The sequence below is a fragment of the Schistocerca serialis genome, chromosome 1 (genome assembly GCF_023864345.2).
Source record: "Schistocerca serialis cubense isolate TAMUIC-IGC-003099 chromosome 1, iqSchSeri2.2, whole genome shotgun sequence".
NCBI classification, from domain to species: Eukaryota; Metazoa; Arthropoda; class Insecta; order Orthoptera; family Acrididae; genus Schistocerca; species Schistocerca serialis.
In genome coordinates this window covers 876,572,771-876,592,154 of record NC_064638.1, presented here as the reverse complement: position 1 = coordinate 876,592,154, position 19,384 = coordinate 876,572,771, and the positions used below count along the sequence as shown (strand labels likewise).

The 19,384-nt window shown below is 41.3% G+C and overlaps 1 protein-coding gene and 1 non-coding gene across 3 annotated transcripts in view; both read right to left on the bottom strand.

The window, feature by feature from the left end:
• The window catches only part of LOC126486454 (F-box only protein 21-like), a 102,608-nt gene extending 91,571 nt beyond the window's left edge, over window positions 1-11,037 (bottom strand). For both annotated transcript variants that reach the window (XM_050108949.1, XM_050108950.1), the window contains exons 1-3: window positions 10,800-11,037; window positions 8,108-8,353; window positions 7,364-7,529 (exon numbers count right to left, since the gene is read on the bottom strand). In XM_050108949.1, the coding sequence (XP_049964906.1) occupies window positions 7,364-7,529; window positions 8,108-8,353; window positions 10,800-10,969 (582 nt within the window). In that variant the 5' untranslated portion in view covers window positions 10,970-11,037. The remainder of the gene's footprint in view (window positions 1-7,363; window positions 7,530-8,107; window positions 8,354-10,799) is intronic.
• Window positions 11,038-11,967: 930 nt separating this feature from the next.
• Window positions 11,968-12,042, bottom strand: Trnal-caa (transfer RNA leucine (anticodon CAA)). The gene has a single exon. It is a non-coding gene; the product is annotated as a tRNA-Leu (tRNA).
• Window positions 12,043-19,384: the final 7,342 nt, after the last annotated feature.

Here is a 19,384-nt window from a genome sequence, read left to right as displayed (position 1 = left end):
GGTACTGAGGAGTGGGCCTTAATGCCCGACAGCCGGCGCAGGCTACCCCAAACGACGGAAGAGGGAGTAAAACTGTTAAAGGAGCTGGTGAAAGAGGCCCAACAAGCTTTTTTGCTGTCTTTGATGACTCTACGACTTTGCGCTTGGAGTCGTTTGTATTCAATAGAATTCGCCAACGTAGGATGGCGGCGAAAGATGCGTAAAGCACGTCGTCGAGCATGGATAGCGTCCCTACAAGCCTCGTTCCACCAGGGGACGGAAACGCGACGTGAAGAAGAAGTAGTACGAGGAATGGAACGTTCGGCAGCATTGATGATAACAGCCGTGAGGTATTCGACCTGACTGTCACAAGTGGGAAAATCGTGGTCTGGAAAGGTCGCCAGGGAGGAGTAAAGTCCCCAGTCAGCTTTCAGTATGTTCCAGCTCGAAGGACGTGGGGATGGGGTGTGGTGCAGGAGACGAACGACACAGGGGAAGTGGTCGCTCGAATAGGTGTCAGAAAGGACATACCACTCGAACCAACGGGCAAGAGTGGTAGAACAGATCGAGAGGTCCAAGTGGGAGTAGGTATGAGTAGAGTCCGAGAGGAAAGTCGGGGCGCCGGTATTGAGGCAGACAAGATTGAGATGGTTGAAGACATCCGCCAAGAGTGAGCCTCTTGGACAGGATGCAGGAGAGCCCCAAAGGGGATGATGGGCATTGAAGTCGCCAAACAATAAGAACGGCGGGGGAAGCTGAACGATCAGGTGCATCATGTCAGCCCGACTAACAGCAGATGACGGTGGAGTGTAGATGGTACAAACTGAAAAAGTAAAAGCAGAAAGAGTAATGCGGACAGCTATTGCTTGGAGTGGGGTGGTCAATGGGATGGGATGGTAATAAACATCGTCCCGAACGAGCAACATGACCCCACCATGAGCTGGGATACCGTCCACAGGGGTGAGGTCATACCGCTCCGAGGTATAGTGGGTAAAAGCAATACGGTCAGTGGGGCGCAACTTGGTTTCCTGGAGACCAAGGATGAGCGGACAGTGCAGGCGGAGGAGCAGTTGTAATTCCCCCCGATTAGATCGAATACCTCCTATGTTCCAATGAAACAACGCCATCGCTAGTCGAAAGGTTGGGGGAACGAGACGGGGGAAGAGCTGGTCACCTCGACGGCCGCGGAGGGCCAGGTTGCGAGGGAACAACGCTACAACCGACGAGAGGCGGATCCGGTTCCATCGAATCGTCGCTAGCCGCGGCCGCTGTCCCTGGTTGTGTAGGAGGGGCCGCATCATTTGCCGACGAAAGGCCGGCGGAGCGCCTGGCAGCAGAGCGTCCCGGCGAAACTGAGGACGGCCGGGAGCAGCGACTCACGGATAGAGCGTCAGACGAAACGCGCCGGGGTGGAGAGGGGGATAGAGACTTCTTCTTGGAAGGCCGAGGAGGCACAGGGATGGTGGGCTGGACCCGAAGAAGGTCCTCACGCACGGGGTCCATTTTGGAACGCCGGACCTCGGAAGCTGGGGTCCGGAACGTTGCCCCGATGGACACCTGAGAAGAGGATCGCTTCTCAGGTGGCGTGGGGGGAGGAGGAGGAGGAGGAAGGGTGGCCCCTGGGGCAGAGGGGGTGGGGGCCACGGGGGAGGAGGATTTGGAAGGGAGGGATTTGGGAGGCGGAGGCAGAGCCCCCTGATGGGCGGAGGAGGGACAGGATAGGGGTGAGGATACCGCAGAAGGAGTGGACACAACTGAGGCGAACGAAGTGGTCAATGACACGGGATGGAGGCGGTCGTACTTCTTCCGGGCCTCAGAATAAGAGAGCCGATCCAAAGTTTTGATTTCTTGTATCTTCTTCTCCTTCTGATATGCCGGGCAGTCCGAGGATCTAGGCGAGTGGACGCCAGGACAATTAACGCACCGAGGTGGTGGGGTGCATGTATGTTCCTCACGAAGAGGACGTCCACAATCGCCACAAAGGGGCTCAGCCTCACACCGTGATGACATGTGCCCAAAGCGCAAACACCTAAAACAGCGCATAGGAGGCGGGACGTAAGGGCGCACGTCACACCGGTAGCACATCATCTTTACCTTCTCCGGGAGAACGTCCCCCTCGAAGGCGAGGATAAAGGCCCCGGTGTCGATGCGACGGTCATTGGGGCCGCGCTGGACTCGCCGGACGAAATGCACGCCTCGGCGCTCCAGGTTGGCCCTGAGCTCCTCATCAGATTGTAGCAGGAGGTCACGATGAAAAATAACCCCCTGCGTCCTATTTAGTGCCAGATGTGGGACAATGGATACTGGGATGTCCCCTAGGCGGTCGCACGCCTGGAGCGCCGTCGACTGTGTGGCGGAGGTGGTCTTGAGAAGAACGGACCCCGAATGCATCTTGCTGAGAGCCTCGATTTCCCCGAAGATGTCCTCAATGTGCTGAACAAAGAACATGGGCTTGGAGGTGGCGAACGTCCCCCCCATCGGTTCGAGAACAGACCAAATAGCGGGGGAAGTACTTCGCCCCAAGCCGGCGGGCTTGTCCCTCCTCCCATGGAGTGGCCAAGGGGGAAAGGGCAGGAGAACCAGAACTAGAAACGGTACCTTTTCTTTTGAAAGACTCGGCCGCAGAGACACCTGATACATGTTGACGTTTCATCTGCGAAACGTCCGCCCCGATACCACCCACTCCGACCAGGGGCTCTCCCCACGGGCGCCACCCAGCCGCAGCAAGGGCCACCTGGCAGGATGACCATTGCCGGGAGTCCTGATGCCCCAAGGAGACGGGCATCTACTCCTTGGCCGACGTGGGGAGGGTGCAGCTCAGGTATCGGCAGTATGATCCCTGTGTTGTCAGGGGGCTACAACCTAGAGGGTACATGACGACCCCACCACAACGGGCTGGCTACCGTGCTGGATTTCTGGTGCCATGGGAAGTCCATCATGATCGCCGGTGCAGATGGAGATGCACGATGGGCGTAACTTGGACAACCCATCACGCGTTGAGGCCCAATTTGAGGAATAGTGGGTATGGTTACAACGCCAGTGCAATGCTGAGTGCCAAGGTCTTAGTGCACTTAGGACCAGTGGTACACCATGTAAGGTGTCCTTCCCCAAAAGGCTCATACTTTTGTAGAATTTTGAAAAATGGAGGTCAAACCTCAAGGGGGACTATCAAATGGAAGGCCGAAACGGTTGAAACTCCTTTTAGTCGCCTCGTACGACAGGCAGGAATACCGCGGGCCTATTCTAATCCCCGGACCCGCAGGGGGGACTTCTAGGTATGAGACGGATCGCAGCTGGCCAAGTGGTGATTTGCTAGTGGTTGGTAATGCTTGATGTGGACAGAGGTACTGATGATGTTGAGGTCAAAACTGAAGAAGGTGCACCTAACAGCCCCATCCTGTCCCTGTACACTCCACCAGGCAGCACTAGTATCTTATTCCATCCATATCAGCCATCCCTCTCCACCTCATCCTGCCGTTTTCTTAGTACTATCAACACCACCACCCCCCCCCCCCTCCCATCCCAGCAGATCGCTGCTTCGTCAGACCCAGTCACAGCTGCACTCTTGTGGCCAGAGACAGTGACCATGTTTGTGCAAGTTGCACTTGTGTGTGTGTGTGTGTGTGTGTGTGTGTGTGTGTGTGTGTGTGTGTGTGTGTGTGTGTGTGTGTGTGTGCGGGCGCGCGCAGCAGTATGAGTAGATGGCCACTGATAAATCCTTAGATCTTTGAGGCTTCTCTTAAATGGAGCTTTACAAGTATTTTAACTTCTTATGGCTGTGACAAGTTATTGAAAATGTGTTTTCCTGACTAATGGACACAATTTTGGACCAAAGAACATGAATGTAAATCTTGTAAGTCTTCTTTTAAATTTATAGTATTAATTCCATTAATTAACCTGTTGGTATGAAAAAGAAAAAGATATGTTTCATTACATAATAAATACACTGCAAAGGAGTTGTTAGTATCCCGTTTCTCTAACAGACCACTGCAGCAAGTTCTGAGTTCACACCACAAATCATCTGTGTTACATGTCTTTGGACTTGGAGAATTATTGCTTGGCATGATGAGTTGTCCTAAAAATGATCCTGCAAGACATTATGTACTGAAAGTAAGTGAATTATGTTAGTATTTCTTTTTATAAAAAATCCCCTGCGTCTGATAACACCTGCACTGCCAATGATGACTTGTTTAGGAACTCCAGCAGTTCTGTGGTATGCTCCTCCCAAATTAATTTACTATGAAGTGGTTTGTCCAAAAATTTAACACTGTCAACCTCTTCTATCTTGTTAAAATCAAACAATGGAAAATCCAGGATGAGATGTGAATATCACAAAAAGGATATAGTGGAGATGCAGAGTTGCAGACAGGCGCAACAAAAACGTTGTCACAAAGTAAGCTTTCAGCCAAGGCCTTCATTGGAAACAGACAAAAAATGCACACACAGTTTCTGGCTGCTGAAGTCAGACTGCAAGAAGAAGTGCATGATGGGACAAACAACCAGGTGGTGGGGGTAAGGAAGAGGCTGGGTCATGGAGCGGGAGGGATAGAATAGTAGGAGTAGGAGATAATGAAGTGCTGCGTATGTGGGAGCAAATGGAGGTGACGTGATGAGAGTGCAGGGCAGCTAGGTGCCCTACACCATCACCCACAATTACTTATCCTTTGGAGGCATCACCTACAAACAGTTCCAGAATACAGCTATGGGCCCCACATGGTGTCATCCCATGACAACCTATTCATGGGCCACCTAGAGGAATCCGTCCTAACCACCCATTATTCCAGATCTCGCAGCTGCTTCAATTCACTGATGACATTTTTGTGATCTGTATCGAGGGTGGGGACACCCTATCTACATTCCTCCCAAACCTCAACACCTTCTCTATCTTTGCTGCTACATTTAGAAAGTGATTGTTAAAAGTACTCTCAACTTGGGAATTATCAGTCACAACATTTTCATTTAGCTTAACTGTTATGGTATCTTGTATACTGATTGGTTGTCCTGTGTCTAATTCGACAATATCGCATACAGTTTAAATCTTATTACCTGCATTATTTATTTCTGTCATGACATGCATACTTCTGGTTATTTTGATGACTTTCCTTTAAATGCTACAGTATTTTTTGTAGTATGCAAGTGATGTTGGATCTTGTCTTTATCCCTCTTCCTCTTACATGAGATTTTAACTCCCTTAGTTGGACTTTTTTAATAACTTTTAGGAAAGCAATTTTCAAATACTGACACAAATTTACCACAAAATAAGTTTGACATTATCATCTCTTTCTACACATGCCTCACCCCATACTACCTATTAACTTAATCCTAAAACATTGTATCCTGTTCTCATTAATTAGCCTCAATTAACTATAAAAATGTTTATGAAAATCTAAGGCTTAAATATTTTTTAAATAAATTCTCATAAAGTAAGGATGTTGTTTGCGGACAAATGGTAGCACAAGTTGGGAAACTTCATGGTCTGCCCACATGTGGCAGAAGGCGAGCTGTTTGCAGTTACACAGTAGTGTTAATGACTGATGTAGCTCAGATTGCATTTTAGAGTCATGAGAATATGGCTTTAAACATGTACCATTGCTAAGTATGACTTCTTATATTAACAAAAAAAAAAAAAAAAAAAAAAAAAAAAAAAAAAAAAAAAAAAAAAAAAAAAAAAAAAAAAAAAAAGCAACAGCATTAAATAGAAACACCTTTGAGGCCAGGGATGTATCTCGTAAAATAACAAGCAATTAGCTAGTACTCAAACACAGAGCTGCCTAAGTGGTGCAGAACAGGGGGGAGGGGGGGGAAGCATCAGATGTTTCTTATTCAACACGATTACAAAATTTTTAGCATTGTAGTGGCTTTCTGTGAAATTAATAAAAGAATTCAAGCAGATTGCTAAAAAATTGGGTTGCTATACTTTCTGAAGTTCTTAGTCTTGTCCAATTAAGCTATTAAAGAGAGAGAGAGAGAGAGAGAGAGAGAGAGAGAGAGAGAGAGAGAGAATCTTCAAGACAAATTGAACATGCACACATCAGGTAACAACGTACAAGTATTTCTACCAATCACATAATAAACTTTTTTATAAGGACTTTTGATTAAGAAATATGAATAGCAAGAGAGAAGCAACAGGTCAACCTAAGTTCGCAGTACCCTCCATCGGCTTTGATGCACGACTTAGCTACGATTTGTTACATGACTAAATGTTTGTGTGGCAAATTCAAACGCATCATGTTTTTTTAAGTGAATAATGTTAGTGAAACATTGACTTAGTACTGTCTATTACTGTGTTCTGGAAGTTTGTTTTTGTTGGTTTATTCAGAGAGTTACTTTCATGTCATTAGTTATTGGCTACTCATTTGTTTTTGGTTTCAGAACTGTTAAGTTCACTGTGTGGTTATTAGCTGGAAATTTAATTGTTTGCTTTTCCTATGTTACTAGTTATGGATGTTATGATGAAATTCATGATTTATAATTTTTATGTTGCTATGGGCAACAATATGGCCTCTACAAGCAATTTTCTGCATTTGTATGGTACGGCAGAATGTTTTTAAGTGTCAACGGCACGGTGAAGTAATGACATTGAGAAAAGGTGCTGCATCTCTAATGTAGTAGAACATGTACATGGAGCAGAATTATTATGTAATTATTATGTAAGTGTGTTTTGCCAAAAATATTATAAATGTTAATTTTTTTATTTATTATATTTTCATTTGGATATTGTGTTGGTAGGCCAGTGGTTTGGTTGGTATTTATGGGGCTAGGGTTAGCTGGATACGGATTTAATAAACAGTTGTTAGTTTGTTTCCTTTAGTGAACTGTGTGAGGCTGGGAGGAGGGTGGACAAGAGGGGGGCGAGTTTCTTAGTTGAAGTTCACAATATTCAGTTTTTTTTTTTTTTTTTTTTTTTTTTTTTTTTTTTTTTTTTTAAGGATTTCATCTCAATTTTTGTATTACTTGTTTTAATATACCTTCATTATAAGGATTCTCATACATTTAGTATGTCTAAACCCCTTAATTCCCACAGTTATCCCATTAGTTCCATGTTATTTCTGCTATTAAACATTTTTCGCATTATTTGTGTATGTTCACATGTGTAACGAATGATGTCATGATTGCCAGGATGTACAAGCTCGAAACAGATGTGTCTGCCAGACAGATGATGTCACATGTCAAAGCCGATGGGTGGTACTGCAATTTTAAGTTAGGTCAGTGCAACTCTATATAGTTTTTACAGTTGCAGGGCTCATCTGTTCTTAGTAAGAAACTTGGGAAATTAATGCATCTCCCAGAAATTTATATTAGTTCAGACATTTGTGTCCACCTCTGTTTACACAATAATATCCGAGTTAATTTATATTATTAAATGAAGAACTCAACTACTGACCTCTATAAGAGGTTGACACCATTGTGCTACCATTGTTGCCCCACGCTCCAGGATCTGGCGCTCAGGAGGTAATGCAATGAAATTCTTCCACTTCTTAGTCAAATGTGCTTGGCGTACCAAGCGAGTAACCTTCTCAGCATAGTACTTCAAAGTCAGATCTGTGCTACTGTAATAGAAATTCAGTACACGGTAACTTACGATAAGTGCAAGATGTCGGGACTAGTGTAGCAGGGGATACAACCCGTCAGCTTTGGACAATGACGTCACAAGTCGCCAAACGAGAAGCGATTCTTCTTAGTGTTGTAGCTCCCTTCAGTAGCTGATAAGTGTTTTTTTGGCTTTTTTAAAAAAATCTCACGAGATAGAATAAACAGATCCACTTTATTAAGCAATCAGTAAAAAAACGAAACTGAAACATAACAGCAAAAGCGAAAATGGTAAACTGCTCTCTGGCGACTTGTGACGTCGTTGTCCAAAGCCGACAGGTTGTATCCCCTGCTACACTAGACCCAAGATGTCTATGATGGCTGTTTTTTAATTTAGTGTGTTCTGTCACTCATATGAAGGTTACTTATCAGTGGGAAATATGCAAGGCAATCGTATAACATCAAGCACAATAACTCCAAAGCACAATTTCTTTCGTTACTTTAAATTCATTAATGTATAGTGCATACAATGATATAAATCAACCATGTCAATAATTTACTATGGCTACATTAGCTACAGAAATGTTTTTCTACTTACACACTATGGTCATACAGTATCAGCATCAGTTCACTGATCATGAAAGGATAAGCATGTGGATGATGTTCCAGCAAAGCCCAAAAATCTGACAGCTGTGCATGAGAAATGTCCTCCTTTTTGTAAAACTTTGCAGACATTTGTGATAACAGTTGTCTAACCTTCCACCCAAAGTGGAGTCTGGTTTTAAACTCCGTTCTCCAATCAGCAACATAGTGCCGTTTCGAATTGCAGACAAGTCGTGGCCACCTTCACACACACATACCACTAATTACACACAAGATTCACAAGAACCAGGCATTATAAAATTTCACAGATACCATTAAATATAATTTAATCCTACAACCTTATGTTTTTTACCATTGAAGAAAGTAATATTGACAACAATGTAACATCACTGAATAGAAGCTACCTTATTATCAGTTCAACTCTATGAATTGTTGCATAATTAGAGAGCTTAAATCAGCATCAGTACTTAGGTAATAATTTTGGACGAATACAGTTTAAATATTTAAATGTTATGTTTTAAAGGTAAAATTTATAAAAATTTTAGTTTCATAAATTTACAACCTATCCCAAAATTCAGAACAATCACTATGAGAGCTCAAGATTAACAAATGCGCAGACCCAAAAATTTCTTCACATCAAGTGCCATAGACTTTATTAGGAATGTGGTTTCACATTTGGGGTTTCTTGAATCTTAAATATGCAGGAGTACATTGTTGAGTGCTCAAGCAAAATATGGTATCAACCAATCACTGACAGTTAAAACTCTGCTCACTTTCTATTTTAAGGAGAAGTACGATCAAAATAAATATTAAAAATATACACTACACTCATTCTACTATTATCTGAAATGGCAGACTGGTTTCTATTTAAACCAGTGAAATACACTCGATATGGATGCAGCTGGATGGAGTTATGCCACAGCCTGTTGTAGCCTCACATAACAAAAGTTGTTGCTCACTTACCTACTTTCAGGTAATGTAACAGTTCAACGCCAAGCTAACCGCTGGGTTCAGCACTCTCAGAATCTTATCAAATGGAGAATTCACATCCCAATCGCATCTTATCTACTGGATGAAAGGTCTTGTCATTATCCGAATAAAATCTGCCTTAAGATACTTATGCTTCTTTGGCATACTGAAGGTTATAACAAATCCTGCAATTCGAAGAAGTATGATATTGACCTCTTCCATTAGATTATGTTCTGAGACACCTAGTTCTCCTTTCTGCAGATCTGACTGCATCTACATCAATTATATTTCAGTATGTCACAACGCATTTACTGGAGTTATTCCAAAAATTGATAGGTTCTTCCAGTTGCTGTTTCAAGACATTCAACAATAGCAATCATATGAGCAAATCATCTAGTGTTTGGACTGTGCTATGACAGTGATAATCCTAAAGTACTCAAACAGAACAGTAACATCATCATCTGATGTAGTTCAGTGATGATCCGACAGTACTTGAGTTGAATTACAAGCTGTATAGCTTGGCAAGATCAAATTTTCTTCTCTGACAAGTGTTGTCACATTATTCCTTAACTTATTCTTCAGGGCAGACTTCGAACTCTCCTAAACAGTCTGATAGCTTGAAGTTATTTTAACTGAAGCCTTTGATACCACTTCGCCTAGTCCTCTGGCTACACTAGAAATCGGCCAGCTATCAAAATATATATAGCAAAAAATAAAGGATGCCAAATATTTGTCACTGTTCTGTTCTCTTCCTGTTTGCATATCTACGATATCACACACTATGGAGTTACACCACAGAATGAAGCCGATATCCCGGATCAGCTGAACTTTTGATTTCTGAAAGTGTTCTAAGTTCTACAAAACAAAAAGACAATGTTAATATCACAAAACAAACTGTGATGGTGCAGATAATATTCAATTTCCTAGAGGTCTTTGTAAATTCTAAAATTTGTGCAAGAATGATAATGAGTGGAATTTCGATGGTAAAACTACATTAAATAAATAATTTTTGCTTGTCACTTGTGACCACTCAATCTTATAAAATTTAAATGTTACTAGGAGGATGCGTGGGAACACTATGATAAAATTACAAGCCCCGTTCAGCCCAAAGAAAACTTTATCAAATTATTCAAAACACTGTCGATTCTTCAACTTCAATGTGGCCATTTGGTGACTAAAATGATGGAATGGTGTCATTTTTAGTTCTCTTCCGTATAGTTTAGCTGCTTCCACTATACGACGTGTATCACTGATTTCTGCAATACAAATTATTCTGCGCCTCTAAATTCCAGCGAATGATGAAAACGCTTTTACTAAAAACTGCTGCATTATTGCAGCTCATCAAAAAATACATTAACATCACGACATACGTCTCCGTTAAATACATTCTGTGTGCCGGAACTATAAAATCACTAAATGTATAATTGTTGCACTCACATTCAATCATATTAACACGTAAATATACTGCACTAAGTGGGGAAAATGATATAATCATCCCTTGATTTACTCATTACACAATGGACAGGAAAACAAAAATATTGTGAATCAAGTACAAAATAGATCTTTTAACACTATTTAAATAAGACCTGTTCTAATTTAAGGACTGAAAATCAGCACCCGTGTTTCTTAATTAAATGACAGTATATTTTGCTTCACTAAATATTTGAGTTTTATTACCAAAAATTGGTATCTATTACAGTCCGAAGCGATGTACTCACGATTGATGAAACTTGATTTTCCACAGCTTATTGTTGTTGATGAGTAGGTTTCTGAATTTGGTACATGTTGCTTCAAAGTTGCATAAATCTTTCGCCGTTAAACATTCACTTTCTAGGATATGTTCTATTATCTCATTGGGTAAGTAAGTTATAGACAAAGCACCATCCATGTCAACTGACTTCAACCATTCATCTTCCCAATATTTACCCTTCTCAATCGCCCTGTCAAAGCTGCCTACCAAAGAACTTCAAAAGAAGATTTCATAGTAACTCTTATTAAATCCGGCTAAGAAGCAGTAATCCCACAGACAACGAAAAGTTGCACATGCATCCTCTGAAGCAATTCGTGCAGGCATACATGTACCCCAGCAGATTGTATGTTGGGACCTTACAGAAACGCTAGAGGTGATTTACACATGACGTAAGTGTCAGCGGCACAATATTAGTGTTCTTTAATTTTCTTTACCCTCTGTATGCATTATTGTCGTCTGCCATTGACTTACATATTACAATTTTGAGTGAGTCTGTACGAACAGACTTACAATAGAGCTGCATTTACTGCACCTGATTACAGGTTATAGGCGCAGGTGAATAAGTGTAGTGTAGTGGCAGAGTTTTTTGGTGATACCGCTAGTAATAGCAAATTTGACTTTACCGCCATAGTGTTGGCATGACACAGTGGAACAATTAACGCGTAAGTATTTGAAGTTGTCTGGAAGGGACAATTGGGTTGTGTGAAAATTCCAAATCGAAGTAACATTCAGAGGAAAAAACCTTCTAGATATTATCAATGACATAGCTATTAAGCCTCCGAAACAGAAAGAATGCGAGGAGAAAACATTACTGCATAAAGACGTAAAGGCAAGGTACTTATTGTGATGCAGATGAAGGTAGCTCATGTAATTTCATATACGACGTCACTGGCATGTGGACTAAACTAAAAAAACGTATGAGAAAGAGTCAGCCGTGAGCATCCACCTACTTCCGTAAATGATTTTCTTGCTCCAAGTGCTAACTCGGTGGTTGCAGTTATGCCGAAAATATGAGAAATCAACACCAAATTATAGCAGGGGTTTCAGAGAAACTAATAATAACCAAGTTAGAATGAAATTTTCACTCTACAGCGGAGTGTGCGCTGATATGAAACTTCCTGGCAGATTAAAACTGTGTGCCGGACCGAGACTCGAACTCGGGACCTTTGCCTTTTGCGGGCAAGTGCTCTACCAACTGAGCTACCCAAGCACGACTCACGCCCCGTCTTCACAGCTTTAATTCCGCTAGTACCTCGTCTCCTATCTTCCAAACTTTACAGAAGCTCTCCTGCGAACCTTGCAGAACTAGCACTAATGAAAGAAAGGATATTGCGGGGACATGGCTTAGCCACAGCCTGGGGGTTGTTTCTAGAATGAAATTTTCACTCTATAGTGGAGAGCACTCGCCCGCGAAAGGCAAAGGTCCCGAGTTCGAGTCTCGGTCCGGCACACAGTTTTAATCTGCCAGGAAGTTTAATAACCAAGTTGTTGATGTCATTGCCAGAGAGATATCAATATTTCTCTTCAGCATGGGAGTCTGTCCCCTTTGAGAAGCAAACACTTAACGAATTAAGTTCAAGATTGCTTATCGAAGAAGAGAGAAACAATGTCTGATCAGCAGGAGGCAGCTTTGGACAGTGTAAGCGGGCAGAAAAAAATTACTTGTTATGTTTGTGGCAAGGAGCACCAATTTGTAAAGGATTGCAAAGATACAGCGAAGAGAGAAAAGGGGAGCTACAATTATTGTAAGCAAAGAGGCCATTTGAAGTCATATTGCAGGTTGTTGAAGTCCAAGGATGGCAAAAAAGGCTCAGGATATAAATGCCTTTTGCATGTGAGTCAAGGAGTTAACCTAGAAGATTATTGGTTCATTGATACAGGAGCTAGAGAGCATATTGCAGTAAGAGAGAACTGGTTAAGAAACCTGATCATGTGCAAAGATCAATGAAAGTGACTGTGGGTAACAGTAAACTTGGTGGTAAAATTTGGCATGGTACTGTGGAACTGTATGCATGGAATGGGGCAACAGTGCTTAGTCGAGTACTTTTTGTGCCTGAACTGAAATTCAATCTGTTTAAGCAGGTACTGCGTTGGACAAAAGTATGTGTTTAGTTTCAAACAAGGAACGACGTGAATTCTTGAACAGTGAAGTTTACCATCATCCAAATACGTCAATACAACGTATCGAGGTTGTTTTCCCTAACTGAAATACAATCATAACCGTCAATGGTTACTCTCACGCGTGCTGTTACGCACACTCTGTGGTTGACAATAATGAGCTTCCATTGATCAATATTGATAGTGGTCTGGTGAATTTGTGTAAACATGTTGAAAACTTGAATGTTTGGCATTAAAAAAATGTGCCCTCAGACCATTATACATATGAGGGACTTCTTGTCATGTATAGGAATGGACTTCGTTATCGACTTTGTCACTTGTTAAGAGTGTTCGGTGGGTAAACAACATCGCTTGCCTTTCGTCCAGTGGTAATGCTCCACTTGAAATGGTACATGCAGAAGTCTATGGACTGATGGAGATGTGAGAAACTTTCGGCATTTGAAGGATGACCACTCAGTTTACCTCAAAGTATTCTTTAAGAAACAGAAGGATGAAGTTAAAGCTTTGAACAAGAACTTTACTGGAAAAGCTCAGAGAGAAACCAATCTGAATATTAAGCATGTAAGGTGTGATAATAGTCTAAAGTTTATGAACTTTGACATAGGTATATAGTGAACTGGTCCAAGTCGTGTCAGAGGTAAAACTACATTTTAAGTATTTTATGCCAGAGAATTGCACTAGGAAGATTTGAAAATATTACTTAGAGGATAAAGAGTTGGGCCTGTGTATTGCAGTGAAAGGGGATGACTGCAGCACCTACATTGAAGTGATGTCTCATAGTGATGATGAAAATGGGAAAGATGAGATAGCAAGGGAAAATAATATGGAAGAAAATAATATGTGGGATCATACATTGAAGCCAAATGATTGTAATGTTATTGACACAAAGTGAGGTTTTAGGCAAAAAAGAGATGAGAAACGAAATTTTGTTTCTTATAAAGCTCATCTTATAGCTAATAGTTTCCATCAAAGATTGACTTATTCAGAAATATGCAACCAGTATCAAAATTAACTTCAGTGAGATTTCTCAGTCTCTTTTCGATTTTTTTTTTTTTTTGTATTGAGGATAACTTTAGCACCTATGTGCTTTTTTCTATGGAGAGATAACCGGAGACATTTATGCTGAATTACCTACTGGGTATTTCAGTAACATGAATGGTAAATTTTGTGAACTTGAAAGGTTCTGGACTCACCTAAAACTAGGATGTTAAATCCAACACAGTTATAACTGCCTCAGGATTGGTAAGAACTGATTTTAAGTATGGCTTGTATATAAAGATAGAAGATAGTCATAGAAAATACCTATTTGTTTACTCTGATGACCTGCTGATAGCTTCAAATTCCCAGACTGAAGCTGATAATTCAAGTGAACACTTTAAAATGAAAGATTTAAGTCTGATTCGGAAATATTTGGGCATGAATATTGTTCAGAAATTACAGGAGGGTACTATTACTATTTTTCAAATTATCTATCTTGAAAAAGTGTTGAATGTGTTTGATATATTTGAATGTAACTCCGTTTTAGCTCTTATAGAGGAAAATTTTGATCACAGTGTCAAAAAGAGAAAAATCTGAAAATGAAGACGTTGAGAAAAGATGTAAAAATTAATATTGCACCGATGTATGCCATGTTAGGTTCCAGCCAGATATTTGTGCAGTAATAAGTATTTTAAACAGGTGCCAATCATGTGCAAGTCTGGATTTATGATAACGTTCAAAACATGTGTTATGTTAAGGGAACCCTAAGACTTAGTCTGTTATATGCTTGGGAGAAAAATTGTACCAATCCCATAATTGGTTACGTTGACTGTGCCTGGGCTGGTAGCAGAGTAAATAGAAAGCCCACAAATGGTTATCTTTCCAAAGCTTTGGATTGTAGCGTTTCATGGTTATCTAAGAAGAAACCCACAGTGCTTCTGTCATTAACAGAATAAGAATTTGTAGCCTTAAGCATGGCAGCTAGCGAGTAATTTGTATTGTAGTCTTTCTGACAGTCAAATAGCTATTGTACTTTATGAAGACAATATGCCAGTAACAAATGTTTGCAAGAACCCACAGTTCCATCGTAAACTAAAGCATATAGAAGTCAAAATTTTACTTGTGATTGGAAAAGATTTTGCTATGAAAGTTATGTAAAAGCACTTTAGCACAAATGAGCAACAAGTTGATGGTCTGACATAGTCACTACAAAGAGTAAAATCTGACAAATTTGGAGCCTTGTTAGGACTTGCTTAAAGTTTGTAATTTTGTTTTTGTAACGCCGATAATTAACATTGAGAGAGGGTGTTAATGATACAATGTTAATGTTCTTTTGGTTTGTGTTAATTTACATTTGTCAGGTGCTTTTTTTTACACTCTGTGTGCATCATCGTCATCCACCATTGAGTGTAAACTATTTCATACTGGGTAGTTATAATTGAACTTTCCCTATTTAACACATTATAACGTGGACTCTAATAACCATATGAGGACCAAACTTGATAGCATTAATGTCAAGGACATGGGGAAGAGAAATAATGCAGAATCAATTCAATTGAAACACTTTCAATGTGTTACTACAGTACATCATACCATTACATACCAGTACCATTACTGCTACAAAACGAGCTCAAATGGCGCCCATCAGTGTCCAGAAGAGTCTGAATAGGCAGTATTGCATTTTACACAACAGAACAAATCATATCCATAGTTATGCTGGCTACCTCTCATGATATGCTGCACTTGAGATTAGCATATGTGTGAATGTTCCCCTGGTAAACCTTGTCCTTCAGGTAGCCCCACAACCAGAAATCACAGGGAATGAGATCAGTTAATTGTGCTGGCCAATCATTTGGAAACAATCGGCTGATAATACGATCATTTCCAAATGTGTTTTGGAGAAGCAGGTGAACTGCATGAGCGATGTACGGTGGGGCCCCATCTTACATGAAAACTGCTGAGTTCAATGTCTCTCCTGTAGTACAGGTATGACATGCTGGTGCAGTATATCACAGTAACGCTGACCAGTCACATTGCACATCTTTGGTAACTGAGCGTCAACCTGCTCAAAAAACAATGGGCCAATGATGAACATAGCAGTGAAGCGACACCATACAGTGGTACATTCACCATACACAGAAACTTCAAGCACCTTTACTGGAAGTGAAGAGCCTCACACTCAGCAATTCTGTGTTCACCTCACCCATCAGAGAAAAATGAGCTTCCTCTGTCCATAGGATGGTCTAGGACCAGCGCTTGTCAACTTCAAGCCTTGTGAGAAAGTGGAGAGCGAAGTCAATACGCGTCCTTTGGTGCGATCTGCTGTACAATGTGGACCTTGTACATATACCATTTGAGAATGGTTCGAAGTATCTTCCATACAGTGGACTACAGGATGTTCAACTGTCATGACACAGCATGCACACTGCCTGACAATCGGGAATTGCGCGCAGCGTTGTCTGCCATAGCAACAGCGATTTCATCAACCACCTGTGGTACTTCCTGGAGCGAGACCACTTCTCCAGTTGATTCGAAGTTCCTCACCATGCACCACATAGCAGGTGGAGAAAGAGGACTCTTCCATAATCCTTTCAGTCAGTGATGTTCTCGAAGCGCAGCTGCAGCATTACTGTTGTTTTGATAACAGACTTCCACTAATAGTACCCTGCTCCTATTGTCCAAGCTCATGTCGACATATCAACAAGTGAGCTGCAACTGTTCAGTTGAATGAGACTGTGAATCACGATTACTGATCACGGCAACTGGTGGCCGTAGTTGGAACTGGACGATGGAACTGTGACACATGGAAATCATGCATCCCATAATCTGGACATTAATGTTACCAAGTTTGGTACTCATACAGTAATTAGTTTCCATGTTATAAAGTGTTAAATATGGGAAGTTTAATCATAACTACCTGGCATTTCAATAAACTCTGTGCAAACAGGCTTATAATGGACCTTCATGTACTGCGACTGTTTACAAGAATAGAACATCAACACAGTCCACGCTGCATATCAAATGGTAGCATTCCTATAGGCTGTTAACAGAATGGAATGAGACATGAACATCATGATTTCTTGCAGAGGTCTCTATACCCAGATCAGAATATCAAAGTGATTGACACTGAAGCACAGTTGAATGTGGAAGTGGGCGAGTTGTCGGTTTACTGGTGCATGTGTGCACATTATGGCTGTAGCCTGTGCAAGCAGGCTTGTAATGGACCTTCATGTACTGCGACTGATTACAAGAATAGAACATCAACACAATCCATACTGCATATCAAATGGCAGCGTTTCTATAGGCTGTTAACAGAATGGAATGGGACATGAACATCATGATTTCTCGCAGAGGTCTCTGTATCCAGATCGGAATAAAAAAGTGATTGACACTGAAGCACAGTTGAGCGTGGAAGGGGGCGATGCTGTCAGTTTGCCGGTGCGTGTGTGCACATTATGGCTGTAGAAGCAATAGCTGTACAGCTCCTTACTGAACTACCCTCTCACAACACCTTTTAGTGTGTGGTATTGAGATCACTCTACAGAACTGTTATATCCTTAACCCTCAACAAACATACTTCTGTGTATAAAATGATATCACGTTCCTATTGTTTGTATATCTCAAAAAAAAGCAACAAGAAGCATACTGTTTTTACAATAATCAGAATGAATCACATTCAATTATCGTATTCGATCTGGATCTGAATCGTTCATGTAATAGAGTAACTAACAACAATAAAATAATATAAACTGCTTGAGTACTTACTAATCACTGTAGTGTGTATGTTTGTGCAGAGGAGTACTTCTTAATAATTAGATGAGATTTATTGTGCAACTGCTGTACACACCATTCAGTCAAAACTAAGGAATACAAACACAAAAATAAAGACTAGCTAAGGCAAAGGATAAATGCCTCTTAGTTTAGAATCACTTTCTCACTCAACCCTGTCGTTATCTGGACGAGCCATTGGAACTGTCCAAAGATACAATTATATCTTCATATTACTCTCGACATTCACTTCACTTTTCCATGCTTTTTTAACAACTGTTTCTGTGTGGCGCACATTTCTCCACTTCTCTGGCGTTATTTGTGGCACTGCTTCCTCTAACAGTCTTTGAATTTTTGTGTCAGTGAAACTTTCGACATTTGTTGCCATGTAATTTATTAATATGTGTCCAAATCATTTCGATGGCGTTAAAGAGGCGTGGTATGGTGGAAGCCCAAGAGCCCTGTGGCCATGTTCTTTAGCTAGCTCGTCCACAACATACTGTCGAAACTGTGGCTTATTATTCTCTACTATTTCCATGAGCTCCGCCTTACATAAATCGTACTGAATTTTCACATTGTGGCGTTTCAACCACTCAACAAGGTCGGAGTTTTTCGTTGCCATCGCTGGAACTTTTTCTTTTGTAACTGAATGGTGCGGGGCATTATCCATTACAGTGACAGATATCCGATTTAAGTTTTCCAGATAACTATCGTTGTTCATCTCCTCATTGCAGTCGTTTGTTTTCCTCGATTTGTAAACAAGGAGACAGGTACGAAACCAGATGAAGTTCCAGCACGCAAGACAATAATTCCTGCGCCCTTTCCCACTGGAACAGAAGATCTTCCACATATGCTATCATCTGTCCAGTCTTTTCTGACTGAATGACCAGAGTTTATCAAGGTTTCGTTGAGCCACACAATGTCTTCAAATAGCACTTTAATGATATTTCTTAAAAATCGACACCGTCAAACTACGATATCACTTCTTTCCATTATAATGTTCGGTCCATTAATATTTTTGTACCGAAAAGGAAGGGCTCTGACAACCGTTAAAAGCACGTTTTGCTGCTGTTCAATAACTCTGCCTCACGAAGAGTAACTCACAGATTTTTATAGTTGGATGTTCTTTTCTTTCGTAATAGTATATATATGTACAGCATTTTATTGAAAAGAGTAAAAGTTTGTTACATGTGGTTCTGTCCTCCTCTTCTTTCCGGCTGTCCGCAGTTTCGATGAACCAGGCTCTTCCCCTTCTGCACAGTATTTCGCCTTACAAATTTTGACGACAGTATTTTTGTGTATCTCCAAGGTGTCTGCAGTTCTTTCGACTACCTTTGTTAAATGCAATAGAGTTACACCATTCTCTCTCTCGTTTTCGAAATATTGCCCTCACCAAGCACACAAACTCACGTGTCTGACCACACGAAACATCTGTAGATCGCTGAACTTCCCGTTTAGCAGCCACACAAGCTTCAGACATTCTGCAGCGCAAAACAAACTCACCGCACATAGAAATAAAGCACACAACAAAAAGGACCACAGCTGTTTACGTTTCTAGTAGCTAAAGTCGTCTACAGCTGGCTACAGCAGCTATTACCTGCTATACCGATGCTTCTTCTGAGGCTGTTTCTTCTTCCTGTTGTGTGTGTAAAGGGCCTTACTACGTCGCAAATCGTTCTAATGAATTAG